Raw genomic sequence first — 22,490 nt, 5'->3', positions numbered from 1 at the left:
ATTATGGATATAAATAATGATATCATTATCACAGTAACAAAGAATGAGAACTCTGTCAATCTTAGACCCAGATGTTGGCTTATATTTTCAACAAAGCCTGGTTTAATTCTTTAAAGAAATGTTCCTGAGGACAGCTAGATGGTACAGTGAATAGAACACTGGCCCTGGAGTCAGGAGGACCTGAATTCAAATCTGGCCTCAGACACTTTTAACACTTACTAGCAAATCACTTAACTCCAAATGCTTCACCCAAAAAAAGCAAACCAAAAGAAATTTTCTTATAATTTTTTAAAACATTAAAAAAAATAAAGAAAAGTTCCTGTATAGTATTTTAGCTACCAACAAAATTTTGGTTAGTAGCCTTTTCCTTAGAATATATAGATACAAAATCAAAATTTTAACATACCTCAAAATTTTAACATAAAATATAAAATGACATTGATTGCCAGAACTCCATTGTGTTTAAGTGAGAGTAATATCTAACTAGACTTAATAAGGAAGTGTGCCATGTCTGAAGAGAAGCTGGAAACATAAGGAGAAAGACTTGTATTTTCTGACTGAGTACCTTTTTTCTAAGAGTTCTAAACCTTTTTGTTGGTAGGTTTGAGGCAAAGATAAATAAATCAATAAACATCTGTTAAGTGCCTACAATGTCCTATGCCCTGTGGTAGACACTTGAGAACTTTGTGGCCTTAGATAACATTTTTGGGAAGGGAGAATTATTTTTCTCTTAAATTAATGCCCATGTAATTCAGGAATATCAGTTCATATCTAATCCTGTATTAAAAATGCACAATTAAACAAAATGTTTTCCCTGGGTATTAATGTAGAATTTCTCATTACTTCACCAATACCATTAGTTCATATGGACCCCCCCTTATTGTTTAACATTTAAAGGTTTTATTCTTGGGAGAACACCATTCCCAGGCACAGCTCTCCAGTAATCCTCAAACCCTTCTCATTTTACTGCATGCTCAGTGAGCCAGATACAAGGACAGAAAGTAGTGAAGCCCTGACCCTGACAATGAAAGATCAGTGATTGCCAATATTGAACATTGAAGCATTTATGGAAATGACTAATTAAGAGGCATTTGAGGAGTGAAATGAGCCATAAAGCATCAGCAGGGTTTTTATTTATTTCCTTATCCATATTCAGTGTGGGAATAATCTGTGGTTTCCAAAATGAGAATCTCGAGGAGAGTGAATACACAAAAAGATCAGATGGAAGTTAAATATGTGAATTCAACTCAACAATGGAAGAAGCAGAATTAATAAATATATTTGACACTTTGCAGGAAATTGGATTCAATGTACATTATGTGGTTTTAAGTTTAACATCCTTGTTCCATTTTTCATTTCAGGAGATAGTCTTGCAGAATTCAGATCTACAGGAACAGATGATGGCTTCACAGATTTTAAAACAGCCGACAGTATTTCACCATTAGAACCACCAACAAAAGACAAAATGTTTCCAATTCCCTTCCCTTCTTTAACCGTACAACAGAAACAACAAACACAAGCTAAAAATCATCTGAACTTGGCAGATCTAGATATGTTTTCTTCTGTTGGTGCCCCTGGCGAGAAACCACTTTCTTTTCCAGATGCATTTAGCTCTTCAAAATCATTGTCCACGCGACCACTCCCAACAACTGCTGCCACAACCGCCACAACATCAGCACCAACTAAAAATTCTAGCTTAGCTGACGACTTTGGAGAATTCAGCCTTTTTGGGGGATATTCTAGTTCAGTATCTGTTGGGGGACAAGATGACTTTGCAGATTTTATGGCTTTCAGTAATAGCTCTAGCTTGTCTGAGCAAAAAGCAGATGATAAATATGATATTCTTAAAGAAGAAGTTAGCGCTGCTCCTCTGACTAGCAGCATAGGCAGCACAGTGAGAAATGGGCAGAACTCTTCAGCCGCTGCGCCAACCAAATATGACGTCTTCAAACAGCTTTCTCTGGAGGGCCCTGGAATAGGAATGGAGGAGTTAAAAGATGGCACTCCTCCAGGGAAAAGTGACGAAGACTTTGCTGACTTCCATTCAAACAAATTCTCATCTCTGTGTGGTAATTCAGACAAATCTCTGGTGGACAAAGTGGTAGCTTTTAGACATGCCAAAGAAGATTCTGCTTCTGTGAAGTCTTTGGACCTGCCTTCCATTGGTGGTAGCAGTGTTGGCAAGGAGGACTCGGAAGATGCGCTCTCTGTCCAGTTTGACATGAAACTGGCTGATGTAGGAGGAGATCTTAAGCATGTCATGTCTGATAGCTCTTTGGATTTGCCCACAGTTAGTGGCCAGCATCCGCCTGCAGCAGGTGAGGAATTGGTGCGATTGCTCTGGTGATAGTAGTAGATTTCAAAGATAATTCTGTGTTGCTGATTTACAGTATTAATACTCTGACCCTTTACCATTGTGAAAGGTTCCTTCATAGCAAACCCCTTAGTTGCCAATATCCCTCAAAAATACTGTAATTGTTGACTTTTTTGACCACTCAGTGAGACTGATTAGTTAAAATACTTTTGTTTTTGAGATCTTACGCCAACTTGGTGTCTCTAAGGCACATGAACACCTAATGGTTAGAAAAGCTCAGCATTGCCAGGGATTTGAACAAATATTTTCAGTGTTAGCAGTGCTCTTCCAGTTTGTGAGGTCAGTGTACCTCTCTTGCTTTCTCATATTATGGGTACATTTTACAGCTATCAGAAGTGATCTACTTAGTGTTCTAATAAGGTTTACAGAAGCATACTCTATGCTAAGAGTAAAAGCTTCTAAGTAAATAACCCATCATTGTAATATGTCCTTTCAAAAGGCAGGAAAAAAGATTATATTGATGTCCTGTGTTTCAGGTACTGGCAAAGGAGGTTTTGCATTGTTACTGTCGGTGAAATCACAGTTTTCAGTGTTAACACTAATATTGGTATATTTAATTATAACAAATCTATCAATGCTAGGATAGGTGAGCTCTAGTTAGTTATTTGGGGAAAATCAAAGTTAGCTGAATGTATCTTATTAAGTGGCCCTCTTTAAACTCTCTATGAAGTTAGATAATAGAACAGCATATGAAACAAATGTATCTCCAGTCTTACTTCATAGCATAAAAACTAATTTCCCAAGTGTCCTAGTTTTTTTTCTTTTGATATGTACATAGAGAGACAGTTAAACCTATTTTGTGGCCTTTAATAATGAGAAATATCTCAGTATTACTGTATTATTATAAAGAAAGCATTATGCAGTTGAAAGTTTTTTGAATGGGAGGGGGACACACTGTTAACTGTAAGAATTATTACTGTAAGGATCAATTCTTTCCATAAAAGAAATTTCTTCCAAGTTTACAGATCTGGATTAAAAATTATATAGTTCTGTAGTTTTGCATCATATGGTATTTTTATGTCTGAAAACAAACCTGGATCTTTCTTTTGGCTCCCTAAGTGTGTGCAGGACATGGACAGGACATGTTCCTGACAAGGGTACTGCAACCAAGAGCAACAGCAATTAGTTAGAACATTCATATTTCATGTTGCTGCTTGGCAAAGTGTTCTAAACACAGCAGGCTATCCAAATAGCACCTCATGCTCTTTAGTGTTTACTTACTTTTTATGTGCTTTTTTCTCAAATATTTTTCTTTTTATATATATATATATATACAGTGATTTTGCTGTGCTGCTTTTTTTTTTTTTTTTTTTTTTTTTTTTTTTTGGTATAAGCTAGCTACTTTGGGACCATGCAGTTAATTGCAGATTGCTCTGTTTTGTGATAATTGTCTTCATGTTATATCTAAGAAATAATGTGTGTAATCTAGGTATTAGTTATTTGGACAAATGATAGTTATTAATTAGAAGCTATTTTTCTGAAATAAGTCTGAATTCTTACCACTTGCCTACGTAAATGTTTTCACAAGGAGAGTTTTATTCCAGCCCTTTTCTGTTTTAGTCTTCTGACTGAGCTTGCTCTGATTTATTTGTTAAAATAACCTCCTGTGCTCTCATGTTCTTTTTATGTATGTTTGGAACACTTCTAGCTTTGAACCTGTAATGTTCAAGCCAAGTCTCTTCAGTTTGCATATATTCTCAAAAGCATATTGTTTCCTCCTCCCTTTAATCTGTAAATTTCATGTCAGAAAGGAGCAGTATCCGTTTAGAGTGGTTAGCAAGGGTTGTTGTTTGACCACTGTGCCTACTTTATGGTTGCACAAAATTGCTGCATTAAAGTATTAAAGGGGTCAAAGGCAGTGAATTTTGAAAGCTTGATTTGGCTTTACCCATGAACATCATAGTATTCTACCCTCTGAGTGTGTAGGTTGCACTTATCCCTTAGTAGGGAAGTAAGCATTAGAGCTGATGAAAAGGGAATAAAATGCAATTTCCAAGGACCTTAAGCCGATTGAGTGACCTAAGTTAACTCTGTAAAAGGATACTGTCTCTTTAAACTTTGCTATAATTCTTTGTATGGAAGTTAGAGAATACTAATAACTTTGCCTGATTTCTTGCATATATTCAAGTTAACACTTTGAGTACTTGCTGCAAATAGTTTTGACTAGACTGCTTTGATATTTTCCCCTCTAAATTTAATCTCTTCATTTAAACATTTTAATTATTGTTCAGTCAAGATCACCTTACTCTTATTTTAACTGCAGCAGGAGCTCACCTCATTTGTAACATTATCAAAGGGTTAGCAAACTAGCTGCATCTGCCTACCTGTGTAGTAGCTCTTCTTTGACATTAAAAATCTTTGTATTTTAATCAATACCTGGTTTTTTGCTGCTTTTTCTGATGTCTTTTTTTTTTCAATTTAAATATTTTCTGTGTGAATGTGCCTTCTCAAACTTGCGTTAGTATATTCTTCTCTGCAAATACTGACTTGCATGCTTATTCTGATGACTCTTTTTTGAGCTCTTCTGTATTACTATCTTTTTTGTGATCTGTAAGTCCTGTGTTAATAAATAATACCTTGGCATATTTTGAAAGTCTGGGGGTGTGTGTAATTTGTACCTGAGTAGGAGAAAACAGAGATAGAACTTGTGTCCTACCTAAGTTCAGAATCAGTAGTATCCACGGAGCTATTTGTTCTTTGTTTCGGATTGTTCCTGTTTCCTACAGAAAAACCATAGCTATTTGGGAAGGGCATTTTAGATTTTTTTAAATTCCATTGATAGATATCCTTTCATGTGCATTTTGTAGATATTGGAGTTGGGCTGTTCCTTTTAAATGTTAGAGGAAATTCCCTACCTTTTTAAGTTTACCCTGACTTTTCTGGAGGGAAGAACCATATAAGTGGATTTCATTGTTTAATAAACATTGTAAGAGCCTATTCATATTAGGTGTGGTGATTTTAATGTTGAGGAGTAGAGAAAAAAATTAACAGAACCATTGAAGATTAGATATCTACAAACTTATTTCAAAATAGCTCATCAAATGGCATTGGCATGACTTTTGGTCACCATAGACCTGCTCTGAATTTAAATTGATGATCCTACAGTGAAAATTGTTTACTGCTAATTCCTGGAGGACTTCAGGCCTAAATGTGAGCTGGATTCAGAATTAGCTCCTGTGTCCGTTGGTATTTCAGCACACTTCCCTCCTCCTCTCTTCCCCGCAAGCATCAGAATTTATTTGGGGGTGTGATTGAGTTTTCATTTATTATTAATAATCTATGGAACATGATCTCCCCTCACTCCCAAAATGACTCTGGATGTGTCAGGACAAAATCCATATTTTAGAACATTTTTATTGCTATCAATGCAACTTAAGAGTCTGTGTTAGTCAAACATATATGCTGTTTTTCCCATTTTAGAGCAGAATGGAGGAAAAACCTGTAGATGTTGTTTTTTAAATAAATACCATGGAAATCTTTGGTGGTGAAAATCCTAGGCTAAATTTTAAATCAAAAATCTGAATTCTTGACTAGAAAAGAAAGGAAATTTAACTGAGGCAAGAACCTATAACAAGATAGCTGGATTCAATACTATTGTATTGAAAATGAATTTCTGGGGGTGGGGAAGAATTCAGATTATTTTGTGTGACCACATCTAAGGGAAAGAAAGCAAAAGCAGTTTTATGGGAAACTTTCTTGCATGTTTATAGCATAATGACCCATAAGCCATCTTTAGTATGTAGTTTATAAGTTGTTACTTATAAATTAAAGAAATGTCCAATATCACACATTGATAAGTTCCTCTTAGAGGTCTTAAAGATTTCTAAAAATCAGCCTAAAAGACAACTGGTGTAAAAGAATCACAAGGAAGAATGCTGAATTCTCAACCTGTTTAAAAAATCAGATTATTTTGTAATTAGAGATTACTTGAAATCTTTATTTTTCGCAGTTAAGCACATTTAAAGTACTTCTGCAAATGCTATAGAAATACAATGGAACTTTTAAGAGTAGAAAATACGTTACTGAAAGAAGTCAACCTTGGAACATGTGGAATTGCACTATCTCTAGTTGGGAGTACTCCCTTATCAGTTTGTTTCTCTGTTGGCATAATCATTCTGTTCAACATGGGGATGGATGAGATGGTCTTTGGGGTTCTGATCAGTTGCCTGATGATAACTACCTTGCTACTGGTCTTCTCCACTCCCTTGAACTGTGGCATGAATGTGAAAGATGTCAACAGTCCTTTATCTTCTACTTTTTTTTAGATAGCCACTTAGCACTATCAAATGGAAACTGTAACTTGCTTATGGATTGTGTGGATAAAAATAAGCAATGGGTAATTAAATTTATAATAGTTCAAATGAAAAATGGCAGATTTTATGCATATGAGTAATACTTGGAAAGCAGTTATGTGTCACCATTTAATAACCTATCAGAAATCTGCTATGATATCATTCTTGTTTTCTTCAACAGCACTAATCCTGGTTTGTAACTTTTCACAGATTGATGTCAGCTTATGGTTATAATTAGTAGAAAATACCAGACTTTTGACTGTTCTGATATGCTAGTATGAAACTAGGAGGAAAGAAAATGAAAGTTAACATTACACCATAGGCTGTGGTAGAAAAGGTTCTTCCATGATCCAGGAAACATTTTTATTATTCCATAAGATTTTTCCTTAAGATAATGGAATTTATTCTCTGTCCCCATTCCAGAACACTTGTCTTCTGGACATGTGCCTGGTGTTTTAGAAAAGATCTGTATGGAAATGTGACTCCTAAATCCTGTGCTTCCTACAGTAAAAGTGGTAATATCTTTTGATTAGAGTTTACCTCTTGCCCACATTGATCCAAAATTCAAAATTAATTTTAAAAATAAATTGTTCTTGTTTTGAAAGTTTCATTTTGAAACTGGTTTTTGAAAGAATTGAATTTTTTGTGCATGCAGTGAACAATATAAATGTTTCAACCAACCTGCTTATTCAAGGAAATATAATTATAGGTTAAGGTGGAAATCTCTAATGAGCAAGAAATGTGATTTGTGACCCATGGTGAAAAAGCAGATTGTATAGTTCTTTACTTCGTTCTGTCCCCTAGGCACACTGAAGAAGTTGATGTTGTAGGACATGGCATGGTATCAAATACATGTATTTAAAGCACACAATTAAGGGTGCATTCTCTTCAGCTCAATTATGGTTCTAATTAGTACAATCCAAGAATATTACAAAATTTGAAATGTAATAATTGTTCCTGGTTTGTTTTATTGTGTTAAAGACTACTTTTGCTTTTCTTTCCTCTTTCTATCGCACTTTACTTGACTGTACCTGTCAATTGAAAACTGAGCTTTAGAAGCTTAAGTGATTATACAACATAAAGTAGTAGGTGAAACCTTAGTTTGCCAGACAATTCTCCTACATTTATACCGTATATCTTATAAAAAGTCTTAGGTTGGCAATCTCTTCAATATTACAGAGAACAATATACTCTCAGATACACATTGTGTATGTATAGGATGAGGAGGGAGGGAAGAATGAAGTGCTCATTAAGTTTACCCTGAAGAAATATGCATATATGTCACAGAGATTTTGTATTCTTTAGCAATACTAAAATTTTGGTAATCACAGTGAAATTCCTAATGATGATTTTACCTTTTTAAGATAAACCAACATACAGAATAACAATTTTTGTATGTGATTTCCCTCCATATTTTACATTTGCAAATCAGTTTAGAAAAAGTAAAAGTTAGACATTTGAAAATCAACTTTGATTTTTAAAATCAATTTTTAATTCTTAGATAGCTAATAACTTATTTTTTAAATTTTTAGAAAAATTTCTGTCTTTTGACATATCTTATTTGGGATGTCTGTGATTTATTCTAAAACATAATCTTTTTGCTGGTCTTATTTTCTAATATGAACTGGAATTTGTTAAAGATTTGGGTGTGCAGTCATACAAATAATTTCAATCTTTCCAGTTTAACTAATTATATAGATAAAATGGTATAATTATATACAATCATCCTTTTTTTTGTCTTAGACAATTGGGGTTAAGTGATTTGCCCAGGGTCACACATCGAGGAAGTGTTAAGTGTCTGAGGCCAAATTTGAACTCAGGTCTAACCTGACTGACTTCAAGGCTAGTATTCTATCCACTGTATCACTTAGCTGCCCCTATTATCCTCTTTTTAAAAAAAAAAAATTATGACCGTAATTGCACAAGGGAGCTTTTTATTTCCATGGAAACTGGTTTATACCTTTTTAATCAGAACTGATTTTTCATTAAGTGGGTTTCCAGTATTTAGGAAATTTATAGTTTCTTTAGTAGATGGAATGATAATTCTTAACATGGGTTCATGAATCAATATTCTGATATAGTACAATAATAAAAATATCCCCACTTTAAAACCCTGATTACTTTTAATTGACACAGCTTTCTATTTAAGTTGACCTTATGTGAGACAATATACCTGTTGTTATTTTTAAGAAGGGAGAAACAACATCTATAATGAGGTTTTTTCTCATAGTAATAATGCTATCTTCTGTATATTTTCAACTTGATTTTTTTTAATGAGCTATAATTGAAGCAACATTTAAAATTGTTTTCCTGTGAAAGAAACTTAATTTCCTAGAAAGAGTTCCTTTTTAAACATGCAGATTTTTTTTTTAAAACTTTGGTTTTAATTGCCTTTCTCTAACTAAATTAAGAGAGAAAAAGAGTGATTTGGGGGAGCAATTTTGTGCAGGGAGTTGTGGAGTTGTCAGAATCCTTTGACTACCCAGTGTTTTCAGAGAAAAAAAAATAAACTACCTGGTACACTGGCCTGGCAAAGTGGGATGATAGACAGCTGTGGATAATAAATATGGGTCTGAGAAGCTGAGATATTAACTTGTTTGTCTCTCCTAGTAGTAATCAGGTGAAAAGAGGCACATCTTAAATAGTCTAAGTCCATAAAAACCCACCCAGCAAGCCCACAAGAAAAAGGTTAATGTTTGAAAACCAATTAAGAAACCTTTTTGCCTTTCCTTCTCCCACAAGTAGTAATATGTTGTTTCTTTTTTTTGAGTTGGAAGCCATTTCCATTAAATAGCAATTTAGCTTCACTTCATTCAGGAGCATTCACTTCATGTTTTCAGTAGTCCTGTCTAAGCTCTCACTAGTGCCAGCAAAAACATACCAAGCATGTACTTGGATTTTAGATGCTTTGTAATATGTTTTCTGGCTTGGGGTTTTCACTTAAAAAAAAAAAAAAAAGAAAAGAAAAGAGAGGAGGAGAAAGAAGAAGAAGAGGAAGAAAAAGTTGAATGAGAAGCAGGCAGCTTGATAAGAACCAGACCTTTGGTAATTAATAGCAGTGTTATGGGCTAAAATAGATGATCGGATTGTTTCCTTCCTCACATCCCGTCACAACAGTGGGAAGCACACAGTGGTCCAAATAATGACTGGGTAAGTAACTGCCTAATTAAAGTCCCACTAGAACATTTTTGGTTTAGTCTGAAACAAAGTCCTTACTAATTCAAAGCTAGGGACCTGTATTGCCATTTTCATCTTAATTTTAATGTTGGAAATCTTTTGTTTCCTTTTGTCAAATTACATTTTATATATATATATACATATATATGTATATATACATATACATATATATATTCACTTTTCTTCTTTCTCTTATACTTATGTTGTCTGAGGGCCTTTTTCTGGGCAAAATCAAGGCAAAGATAAATAGTTAAAGTGATGAGTTTGTTTTGGGTTTGGTGGCTTTTGGGTTTTTTTCCAACTGAATAGTGTGTTATTAATGTGATTTATATACATAAATTAGCTTATAAAAGACCTAAAATTTTTATCATGAACAACACATAATTAATAGTCCTTTTATGTGATTTTTTTCTTTTTCATACCCCAAGAAAATGGTTTCATATAAGTTGAATGTAAACCTCAATCCCACTTTGACCTGAGGTACACAAAAATGCCCCAAATTTAGTTCCAACTAACATAAAACTCTAAACCTGATGCTCTATACGTTTCACTTGTGCATAGTTTAGGGTATTTTAGTTAGATAATGAGCCACTTTTCTAACTGTAGGGTCTTATTTTCCTTTCAGATATCGATGACTTAAAGTATGCTACTTTGGGGATTTATGGTAGCAATTCTTCTGTGAGTGCCCTTGCAAGCTGTGAGTGGTCAGACAGGGATGATGCTCCCGGCAGAATGCTTTCTCCATTTGTCTTCTCTGCAGGAAGTAGTTCCTCCTCAGCTACTTCAATTCTTCAGAAGAAAGAGACTTCATTTGGCAGTTCAGAAAACATTACCATGACAACAGTTTCCAAAGTGACGACCTTTCCAAGTGATGATACTCTTCCAGAGGCTACATTTTCAGCTTTTGAAAACTTTAAAAATGGTCTTTCCCAGCCCACTGAACAAAGAGACATTGAGAGTGGGGATTTCATAAAAAAACAGGACCTACCTGCAACCGAACAGAGCCAAGATAACATGTTTTCAGTCCCAGTTGCCAGTGGCATGTCTCAGGAAACTCCAAAAGAATGTCCTGATGACTTTGGAGAATTTCAAAGTGAAAAGCCCAAAATCAGCAAATTTGACTTTCTGGTGGCTAATACACAAAGCAAGATGAAATCTAGTGAAGAAATGATCAAAAATGAACTGGCTACTTTTGACCTTTCTGTTCAAGGTGAGCAAATTAAGGGCAGATTTTTCTGTAATGGTTTTGCTTCTTGGAATTATACATTCTCTCTTTCTACAAATATTTTGTTTCCTATTACCAATGAAAGAAAAATTTTCCTTTCTTTTTTTTATTCAATTTTATTTTATTTCCAGTTCCAAATTCTTTCCCTCCCTCACCCATTGAGAAGACAAGAAAAATAAAACCCATTACAAATTTCTACAATAAACATGTCCAAAAGAAGTAGAAGAAAATATGCCTCACAATCTCTAGGTCCATCAGCCCTTTGTCTGGAGGGAGATAGGGAGCATGTTTCATCATGAGAGTTTTGGGATTGTGATTGGTCATTGTGTTGATCAAAGTTACTAAATGAAAGAAACATTTTCTAGATATGAAATTAATGTCTATGAGAAAAGGCTGAATGGGTTTTCTTTAGGACTAAACTGAGGCCAGTAAGACAATTACACTGAGATTAGGTTGGATACCTTACCTTTAGTAAACTAAAGAAATGGAGATAACAGTATGTGGCTAGTTAGTTCATTTGGTTAGAGCACTGCTGTAGAAATCAAGATGTCATAGGTTTGATTCTCATGTGGGCCATACCTCTTATCCCCATCAGGCAAACAGAAGCTTTGGGGAGATTAAAAGAAGTGAATCAGTAATAAATTGACTATTTCCAATTTTAAAAGATTTTCCTTGACTGGGTTTGGAATCAAGTTTAAATTCATGAAACATTATAGAAACCCTTTGATTGTACTTTCAATACTTCTTAGGATCTCATAAAAGAAGCTTGAGCCTTGGCGATAAAGAAATAAGCCGTTCCACTCCATCTCCAGCTTTAGAGCAACCTTTCAGAGATCGTTCCAACACTCTAAGTGAAAAGCCGGCTCTTCCTGTTATCCGGGATAAATACAAGGACCTAACTGGGGAGGTTGAAGTAAGTACAGTTATTTGATATAAGAGACACGTAGATTACCCATGCTTTTGCTCCTAGGAGGAGCAAATTTCCAGCTTTTGAAAACTTTTATAATAATTTTTTATTTATTTTATAATTTCACATGAAAAAAAGTGTTTCTTGAAGAGCTTGAGAAAATTTTCTTTATTATTGTGATTTCATTGGAGTAAACATCTATGAAAATGTTAATCCTCAAAAAATAGCATCCTGTAAATGGAATCAATGTGAGATTCAGACTGTATTCCTAGAATTCTTAGGATGGGGAGTTGTGCTTTTGTTTTTGAATATTCAAATCTTACCATTTCTGCTAGTAGTTAAATTTAAACAGCAACAGAGAAAATAGTGAAACTGAGCTAATTTTACCCACTACAAATTTGTGAAATAACTACAGTCAGGCCCTTATTGCTATTTGACAACCTATTTGCTTTCCTTTTTTCCCCCTTTCTTTCACTTTTAGTGAAAGCATTTATTTTCTTTCCCACCACTTTCATTGAGGAAAAAAGAAAAACTAAAAACCTTTTGCAACAAATATTCATAATCAAGCAAAACAGATTCTCCCTTCCTAACTTCCTATCTTATAACCTCTCGGTGATTCTCAGACCTTTTCTTCTTGCTTTTTGATGCTAAACATGCCCATAACCCCATACTTAGAGCAGATAACAGCCTCTTACCTTGAGAAGATTAAGATCATCAAGTGTGGCCTTAATTCATCCCTTTCAGGCCTCAGCATTATTTTACACCACCTTTCCTCCTGCTCTGCCAAGGACAGATTACTTTTCCTGCTGCCTAGCAAGTCTAATCTTAGCAAGCCCCATTACCTGCTGTTGTCTTTCCACCTCAACTCTAATCCAGCCACTAGTTCCACTCTTTAGGCATCTTCAACATGACTCTTTCACATATGTCTACAAATATGTATAGGCCTCCCCCACCTAAAAAAGCCTTCTCATGACCCTTAAAACCCAAAACCCATGCCTCTTCTTGCTGTTACTACACATATTCTCTGACTACTGCAACAGAATTGACCTTCTCATCATCTATTGAAATTGTTTCACAAAGATCCCCACTGAACATCAATCACTAAGTTCCATAGCCTTTATTTAGTCCTCATTTTCTGCTTTTGATATCATTGAGCACCCCAAAACTAATTCTCTCTTCACTTGGCTTCAGAGATTTCTTATTTCACTGCTTCTACTAAGATCCTAAGTCTAAAGCAAGAAAGATCCTTGAGAGGTTATCTATTCCAGGCCTTTTATTTTACTGATGAGAAAACAAAAATCAAAAGATTAAATGTCTTGCCCAAGAACACACAAAGGCCAAGGCTCATGCTGGTGGGTTTTCCAATTCAACATCCTTTTTTTCCTTAGGCCACATTATCCCTCTTGTCCTATCAATTACTTTTTATATTTTTTAAAGGATTTCCCCAAATACTTGGTCTTTGACCTTTTTTCTTTCTTGGTAGTCTCACTTATTCTAACAGTTTCAACAGTACAGCTCTATGCTAAGAAAGAGTCCCAACTTTGTGTTTGTAGTCCTGATCTTTCTCTGAATCTTAAAATTCCCATCTCCAAATTCCTACAGATGATTTCTGTTAATGGTCTTATATACTATATGTCTAACTCAATATATCCAAAAAGAGTTTGTTATCTTTCCTTTTAAATTTTATTCTTTCTATAACCTCTACATTCACTTATACTCTCCCACATTTGGAACCTTCTGGAGTTCATTTTCATTCTTTTTCTTTCTCATTTCTCTCAGTCAATTGATAGGTCCTCCTGTTATACATGAAATATCTGTCCCCTCCATATCATCATTGTAACCACCCTAGTAAAGGTCTTTATTATGCCTAACTTGAGCCTCCTTAGACATGTTTCCACCTCTGCTTTCCTTTCCCAGTCTTTCATAGAAGTGCTAGTATTATCTTTCTGTATGCATAAATCCCAGTCCTTTCCTCAAACCTTATCGTGTATACAAAGGAAATTTCAAACTTCTCTACCTGGTATTTCAAGTCCTCTGCAATCTGTGTTTCTTGTCTTATTAGATTGTTGTCTCCTTGTGATCAAGTACTTTGATTTAGCCAGACTTTCTCTCCCGCCATATCTAAAGCTTTGTACATAAGTTAGAGAATAAATATCCAGTGGGCAATCTACAAATGAGAAAACTTTCTTATGTCTTGTGAATTAAAATTATTTAAGCTAAAATAAAAAAGTGTCAGGCTTGCTCTTTGCCGTTTTAAGGTAGTCCTTTCTTTTTTAACAGGAGAATGAAAGATATGCATATGAATGGCAGAGATGTTTGGGAAGTGCTCTACTTGTGAGTATATAGTTATATAGTGTTAGATATCTTCCTATACATAGTTTTTTTCTCCTTTAGAGCCACATTTTACCCTCCTTAGGATTGAGTAAAGATGTTCCTAAGAGAGAACTGGAGTTAACACCCAAATTTCAGTGATGAGTACTATATTATTGATGTCAGATATCCCCCTTTTTCTTTGAATTTGATCCATCTAAATAAAGTTTTTACCAGTATTCCTTTAAGTACCTATGGCTGTATTTAAGATAATGAACTCTTTAACTTTATTCCCAAAGTAAAATCTCTAAGTTGGAGATTTTATGCATACAAAACACAAACCTTGTCATTCCAAAGAGGAGAGGTGAGAGAGTGGAAGAGGAGAAGACAGTGGCAGGAGGACAAGAGCAGCAGAATGATTTCTTCCTGATTTAATTAAATTCTGAGGGCAGTGGGGTGTACTTCAAAAGAGCAGTACTCCATTTGAAGTTAGAGAATAAATTCAAATCCTGCCTCAGATACTGCCCACTTGTGCAACCTGAGGCACATCTTTTAAACTCTCTGAGAGCCTGTTTCTTCAGAGGAAACATAAGGGAAATGGATTAGATCCCTTCCAGCTTGAAATCTTATGATCCTTATAAACTTCTTTATAAGTTATGGATCACAAAAGTCTGTATTTTAAAAGGAACTTTTGTAAAGATTTATTTACTTATCTTTTGGCTATTAAATTTGATTCAATAACAATGGTAAATTTAATTTTGTTACTGTTAACCATTTTTAAAAAGACATTTGTATTGATATCTTTTCACATGATTTAAATTTCTAACTCTAACCATTCCCCTCCTCCCCACTAAAAAGTCATCCCATATAATAAAGACTATTTTTAAAAGAAAAAAAAGAAAAGAATAAGATAAACAACCAGCAAAATTGATTTATAATCAAAATAACTGAAGATATATTCAGTGTTTCATGAACCTCTCATTTCTACAAAAGAGTTAAGGAAGGTATCTTCTCATATCTCTTCCTTGGGGCTGTGCTTTTTCTTTATAATTTTGCAATATTCACTTTTGATTGTGTCATTGATCACTTTTTTCTTAGAGATAATCTAATGACATTGTCATGTCATGTCTTTTAGATCATTAAGAAGGCAAATGACACTCTAAATGGAATCAGTAGTTCATCTGTTTGCACAGAAGTAATTCAGTCAGCACAGGGCATGGAATACTTATTAGGTATGTAACTTTATATTTTGTTTATTGAAAATCATGGTGCTTTCAATTTTCATCGTCTGTTTCATATATGCTGTGAAGCATTTTTAATTAAAAAACCTCAAATTGGATATAATTCATGTTACACTGACATGTGCAAATGAGAAAATGAGGACACAAAAGTATCCCAGGATAGTGATAAAATGGGAGTAGAATCAGAAATTGTGGTTTCTTGATTCTTATTGTATAACCTAAGTTTCTTCCCCTAACTAGACTTTGTGTTCCTCCTTGAGTCAGGTTAAAACAACCCTCTGAATGTCAACAAAGGAATCCTAAAAGACTCTAAAGAAGGGTCCATGAGTCTCCAGGCTTGTATGGTGTCTTTGGGAAGAACTTTGGTTTGTGGGCTTTGTATACATGGGCCAGTGAGGCTTTTGACTCTATTGTGATCATTTCTTTGTTCCCACTAAAGTATCACCCAAGTATGATGCTGCTTGCCTCTTTATTTTTGTTGACAGGTGTTGTGGAGGTATACAGAGTAACCAAACGTGTGGAGCTAGGAATCAAGGCCACAGCAGTATGCAGTGAAAATCTCCAGCAGCTGCTGAAGGACATTGATAAGACATGGAACAACCTGATAGGGTTCATGTCACTTGCCACACTCACGGTAAGATCATCCCATCAACGCCCTCTTCCCCAGAAGCCTTGTTCTTAAAGTAGAGAGAGGCTTTCTTTTGGTATGCTATCAGGAGTGGTTATGATGCATACTAAATCTTTATAACAGGTAAGTGGTGACATTTGTTGAGAGTATGTAGCATGGTGAGGAAAAGAAAATAATTTTTTATACTAGGAAGTGGAAGGGCAGGATTTTATGGAAGGTACCGGAAAAGTCTTCTGGCCTGTGGACAAACTTGATTTATTCATTGTTCCTAGCAAAAGACAAAATGAATGCAAGAGAGAGAGAGACAGAGAGACAGACTCAAGAGAGAGAGGAAGAGGGAAAGGGGGAGGGAAGGGTAGAAGATAGAAGAAAACAGAAAATTTAATGTTCTTCAGCCCCACATTTAAATTTAAAAGACTTGAATTACTGGGATCTGTCTTAAAAATAGTCACATTCCATGATTACCTAATTAATCAGGTGTAGTGAATAGAAAGCAGTTATTCAGCATCAGATCTGAATTCAGTTCCCACATCTGGCATATACTGAATGTTCAGGAGAGATACAGAACAATATGGAATGTTTGAGTAGGGAAACAGCCAGCAGACAGGGAGAGATTTAAGCTAAGTGAAAGAGTGGGTTTATAGAGGGAGCAGATATGTTATAAGAAACATAATGAGATGGGATTACATGAGCAAGCAGTGTTTAAACAGGAGAAGGGCCATCGGCCTCATTATATGAGACTCATCTAGGTGGAGAAAGTGGCTGAAGGTATTTGAGATAAGGAGAAAATCTTAGAAAATGGTCTCAAGTTTTTTAAAAATGAGAAAGTGTTCTCATCTGAGAAAGTGGAGAGAATGAGAAGCATGGGAGGTTTGAGAAGGGATGAAAAGGTTTGGAAAAATCACTGTGAATTATGGGATACTGGGTTATTTAAGGAGGTAGAGAAGGATTGTCAAGCGGTAATGAAGGTCCAGTTGAGGTTATTAAAAAATATATATTATTGCAATAAATTAAGATCCGATAAGGAAATTTCAGAGTTCACAAACAAGGAACTGATGCATTTGTGGGTAAAGGTCTGATCAAAGATGTTACCATCTTGGTGTGTGGATGAGCCAGTGGGGAAGAAGTTGTGGGAAATGAGAAAGTTGTCTTTTTTGCTGAATCTTGGTCCAGGGTCATGCCCATTAATTTTGATATCCCACAGGGCTCAATCCTGGGTCCTCTTCTCTCTCTCCTCTACCCTATTTCACTTGGTGATTGCATCAGCTCCCATGGATGTAATTACTATCTCCATGCTTATTATCCTCACATCCATTTATCTAACCCTAACATCTCTTTACTGACTTATAGTCTAACATCTTCAACTGCCTGTTAGTTGGAGTTGCCGTTTATCTTGACCTCAAAGTTGACCTCAAAAGTCCGGTAGCCACCTTCAATTCAGTTTATCTAAACCTAAACTCATCTTTCCCCCTAATGTCTGCCTGCGCCTTGGTTTCTGGAGGCCAACACCCTCCTTCCCAGCTCCCCTCTAGGTTTTAATACCTATTCAATCAGTTATCTTTATCTGTCATCTGTGTCCCCTTCTGTCTTGACACTGCCACTCCCTTGGTGTAGGCCCTCATCTCCGCTCTCTTGGATTGTGGCAGTAGCCTGCAGGGCCTTTCTCAAAGGTCTCCCCAACGAACTAGAGTTGTTAGAAATCTTCTGCAAGTACAAGTACATCTCCCCTTCTCTGTAAAATCCAATGGCTCCCTATGACCACCAGGATTAATTATAAAATCCTTTGGCATTCAAAGTGTTTTGTAACCTAGCACCCTCCTCCACTTTTCCAGTTTTCTTATACCTTCTCCTCTCTCTGTTACACACACACACACACACACACACATATTTTGATCCAGTGATACTGACCAATTTGCTATTTCTTAAACAAGACACTCCATCTTCAGACATTTGGTCTGGCTGTGCCTTGTGCCTGGAATGTTCTTCTCGTCACCTTTGCCTCCTGGATTCCTTTAAGGCCCAGCTAAAATGTCACCTTCTACAGGAAGCCTTCTTAATTTCAGTGCCTTCCCTCTGTTGATTATTTCCTGTTGATCTTGTGTGTACTTTATTTGTATGTAGCTATTTGCCTGCTGTCTCCCCACTTAGAAAACTCTGAGTTCCTACAGACCAAGGACTAACTTGTGCTTTTTCTTTGTATCCCCAGGATTGAGCTCAGGGTGGGGTCCTTGATAAATGTTTGATGACTAACAGTGCTACAGCAGCTGAGGTTCTTAAGTTGTAGAAAGGCTTCTCTTCTATATTTGTAAAATAGACCTGTGGAATTATAAATAGAATTTATAAGAGGCTGTCCAAGAGAAAAAGTAAACAGCAAGTACATTTTGCCCCTTATATGCCATATCACATTGCTTCCCTTCTCACTAGGGGATGAGGAAGGGAGTGAAAGGAAGGAGAAAATTTTGTACCCAAAGTTAAAAAAATATATTTAAAATACCCTAAAAAAAATTTAAGTGCCAAAATCAATATATGAGCATTTATTAACTATCTATTCTGTCCTGTACCTATGCCAGAATTAACTTCCATATTCTCAGATTTTAAGAATGTTATATATTTTTCTTAACAAGACCAACTTATTGATAGATTCTCTAGGATTTACTCAATAGCCAATCAATGAGCTGTGTGCTAAGGACTCCAGTGGAGCCACAGTAAAGGAAACAATTGTTACGAAGTTAGAGGAACATCCTGTCCTAACCCCCCCCCTCCTTTTTTATAAGAAAGTTACTTGCTGTCTCTGAAACTTCCATTTCTTCACTTACAATCAATAAGTGTTTGGACAAAATAATCACCAAAGTCTATCTTTTCCAATGCACATTCATAAATAGCATCTTCTAATGGGTTACTTGACTTAATAATGCGATTAAAGGAAAAAGCAGCCTCACATTGCAAAGAAGACCCTCCAGAATTCGTCAGTAAGCCCATACTCCTATCTGTTTCAAGTAAGGAATCTTATGATGTTAAGGGCATTATTGGTTCTCTTTTTCTTCCTCTCCCTCTACCTAGAACCAACCCCAGTGATTCTCACTTGAAAGTATGAAGATGATCAAATTGTGTGACTTGAGTCTCCAGATTTGCAGAAGTTGAGTCAAGTTCCTTCATTTTTCAGCGAAAGAAAAATGAGGCAATTGCAGATTGCCTTGTGGTGGTACTTGGCAGACATGAATGGGCAAGGCTGTTCTGCTTCTCATGCTTTTGTTGATGCTTTTTTTGGCTGAAATTTTTTTTTTTTTTTTCAAAAAGACATCTTTCCTTTAAGATTTCGAAGTGCTTTGATTTTACATCAATCATTTCTCTTTGTTAGTAGTCCTTAGGTCAAAATCTGTGAAAATTTGATTTATGCAAAAATATCCAAAAGAAGCCTCTTTTTTCCTCTTATGGTACTCACTCTTGAAAACATTTACAAAATACCTGGCAAAGGCATAGTTATTTTGCCTTTTTTAAGAAGTTTTTTTTTTTTTTTAAAGAAAACATGGCATTTTAAAATATGGGAATATTCTGTCCAAACTCAATTTGAATTGCCCCATCCTATTATATTTTGAAAAAAGGAATTATATTTATTGAACCATCCTATACAACTGTGATGTCAAGCTCAAATAAAAACAGATCCCTAGTATCTAAATGTTGACTTAAAAAAACACACTAAAAAAATTGTTCTCTGTTGTGTTATATTTTTATTTTGTTAATCATTTCCCAGTTTACATTTTAATCAGATTCCAAAACACTGAGTGTTCTTCCCCCATCTCCCCTTTTCATGCAGCCTGTGAGTCATGAATATGACACAGCTGTCTAATGGCCTTTCAGAATCCTCCTAGCCTGGTTTTTGCTGGTGGGGTGATGGAAAACAGGCTGGTTTTTGCATCTAGGGACCTGGATTAGCTTGTTGACTCCATCTCTTTCTACCTGGAACAAGTCATTTTTAACCTTCTTATCTGTGAAATGAGGTCTTGGACTAGATGGCTTCTGAGATCTCTTCCAGCTCCAAATCTAAAATCGTTTCCATGATCATCTTTGACAGGAGCCAGTGACAAGCTCTCTTGGGGGCTTCTGAAATTCAAAAGTACCATGTTTAAAGGGAATGAGTATCTTCTAAATCAGAAAAATTCCCAGAATATTATAATCGTGTCATACCAAAAGCAGCAGAACTATAGTCAACTGGTTATAACCCTTCAGCCCTTTCACAAAAAGAAATGTAATTCTGTTGTTTTTTGTTATTTTGAAGGAAATTTTGGGTTCAGAATCCTCTGACTAGAAAGTTTTGTTCAGTTCACTTAATGTTGACTATAAATTCACCAAAATAACTAAAAGTGGTTTGTGCATGGCACAAATCCCTATCTTCTATTTCAAATAGCATCACAAAGATTTGGGGAGTGGAGTAAAAGATGGCCTAGAGATTTAGGAGACTAGCTAAGAAGTTAATATGGTATTTCAGGAGAGAGGAACAGGGGCTTAGAGAAAGGGAGAGTGATGTTGGGACATATATTGTGGAAATAAAATCAATAGAAATTGTCCAATGTTTGGATTTAGACAAAGGGAAATCAAAAAGTAATAATAATAATAACCACATGGTACTTACTTTGTGCCAGGTGCTGTGCTAAGTGCTTTTGTAACTCTTAACAAATTTGATTCTCACAACCACCCTGTGAAATAGACGATTTTATTATTTTCACTTTACAGATAAGGAAACTGAGGTATACAGAGGTTAATTAACTTGGCCTGGGTTACACAAGTTAGTAAGTTCTGGGGCTGGATTCGAACTGAAATCTTCCAGACTCCCAGTGCCTTACCCATTATACTCCTTAGCTGACCCAGAAATTTTGCTTTTAAGCCTTATTGATCAGAGGTTAGGAGTGCATAAACAGAGAATCAAACTGAAGGGGATGCCCATTGCTTGGAAACTCTCTGAACAAGTTATAGTATGTGCATGTGATGAAATGATATTGTGCTGAAGAAACTATGAAAGGGGCAGTTCCAGAAAAACCTGGGAAGATTTGTATGAACTGATGCAGAATGAAGTGAGCAAAATCAGGAGAATAATACAGTAACAGCAATATTGTAAAGACAAAATTCTGCAAGATTCAAGAACTGTAATCAATACAATGTTTTAAGAAAAGCCTAGAAAAACTTACATGAAGTGATGCTGAGGGAGGTGAGCAGAACCAAGAGAACATTGTATAAGATTGTGTGATGATCACCTGTGATAGACTTGGCTTTTCTGAGCAATGTGGTGATCAAGGTAATTCCAATAGACTGGGGATGGAAAGAGCCATCTAATCCAGAGAGAGAACTATGGAGACTGCATATGGATCAGAGTACAGAATTTTTACCTTTTTGATTGTATATTTCTCAAGGTTTTTTTTTCCTCTTGGTCTAATTTTTTTTGCACAGCATGACAAATGTGGAAATATGTTTAAAAGAATTGCACATATTTAACCTAAAAATTTTTAGAAAAAAAAAATAAAAAAGAAAAGAAATCCTGCATAACTTCTCCAAGGTCATAAAAAGCAAATAGATAAGCCAGGATTCAAACTAGAACAAGGGTGTGCTGGAATCAGCTCATACTGACTTCTGTGAGTCACTCATTAAATTTTTCAGTGTGAGTACTTTCACCTGAAAAATTGGCAAATACTATAAATCAAAGTTAAATTACTATTTTGTTGATTGTCTTAAGAAAATGATGGTATTGTATAAGACTACCTGCGATTATTGTATAAGACTACCTTCTATTTGGGGTTTGGGGGTAGAGGGAGAGAAGGGAAAAGTCGGAACAGAAGTGAGTGCAAGGGATGGATGTTGTAAAAAATTACCCATGCATATATATGTACTATGAATAAAAAGTTATAATAATAAAAGAAAATGATGGATACAGTATTAATATGCAGATTTACCTTAAAAGTGGGGGGAGGGAAACTTATTTTAGGGGAAACACCAGATGCAAAGATACCACTGGTATCCTGAACCAGCGTTGCTATAAGAATGATTGACATTTGACATTACCCAATTTTGCATCACAGCTCCAGGGCAAAGAGGAACCTAACCATGGGCCCTTGCTGTGTACTGAGCAAGGAACAAATTCCAAGAAACAAATGGTAACTATTTGGCACTGATCCCCCCAGAACAGTATAGCATCTCAGGGGGCAGCTAGGTGGCATAGTGTGGATAGAGCACCAGCCCCAAAGTCAGGAAGACCTGAGTTCAAATGTGACTTCAGACAACAAACACTTCCTAGCTGTGTGACCATGGGCAAATCACTTAACCCCAGTTGCCTCAGCAAAAGAAAGA

At 35.6% G+C, this 22,490-nt stretch overlaps 1 protein-coding gene across 15 annotated transcripts in view; it reads left to right on the top strand.

Moving 5' to 3' along the window:
• The window catches only part of SYNRG (synergin gamma), an 89,250-nt gene that overhangs the window by 58,072 nt on the left and 8,688 nt on the right, over nt 1-22,490 (top strand). For all 15 annotated transcript variants that reach the window (XM_074262058.1, XM_074262053.1, XM_074262054.1 and 12 more), the window contains 6 exons: nt 1,362-2,318; nt 10,469-11,053; nt 11,818-11,981; nt 14,256-14,309; nt 15,421-15,517; nt 16,012-16,160. In XM_074262058.1, the coding sequence (XP_074118159.1) occupies nt 1,362-2,318; nt 10,469-11,053; nt 11,818-11,981; nt 14,256-14,309; nt 15,421-15,517; nt 16,012-16,160 (2,006 nt within the window). The remainder of the gene's footprint in view (nt 1-1,361; nt 2,319-10,468; nt 11,054-11,817; nt 11,982-14,255; nt 14,310-15,420; nt 15,518-16,011; nt 16,161-22,490) is intronic.

This window comes from Sminthopsis crassicaudata, chromosome 4 (assembly GCF_048593235.1).
Source record: "Sminthopsis crassicaudata isolate SCR6 chromosome 4, ASM4859323v1, whole genome shotgun sequence".
Taxonomy (NCBI): Eukaryota; Metazoa; Chordata; class Mammalia; order Dasyuromorphia; family Dasyuridae; genus Sminthopsis; species Sminthopsis crassicaudata.
This window is presented reverse-complemented; position numbering and strand designations above follow the sequence as displayed.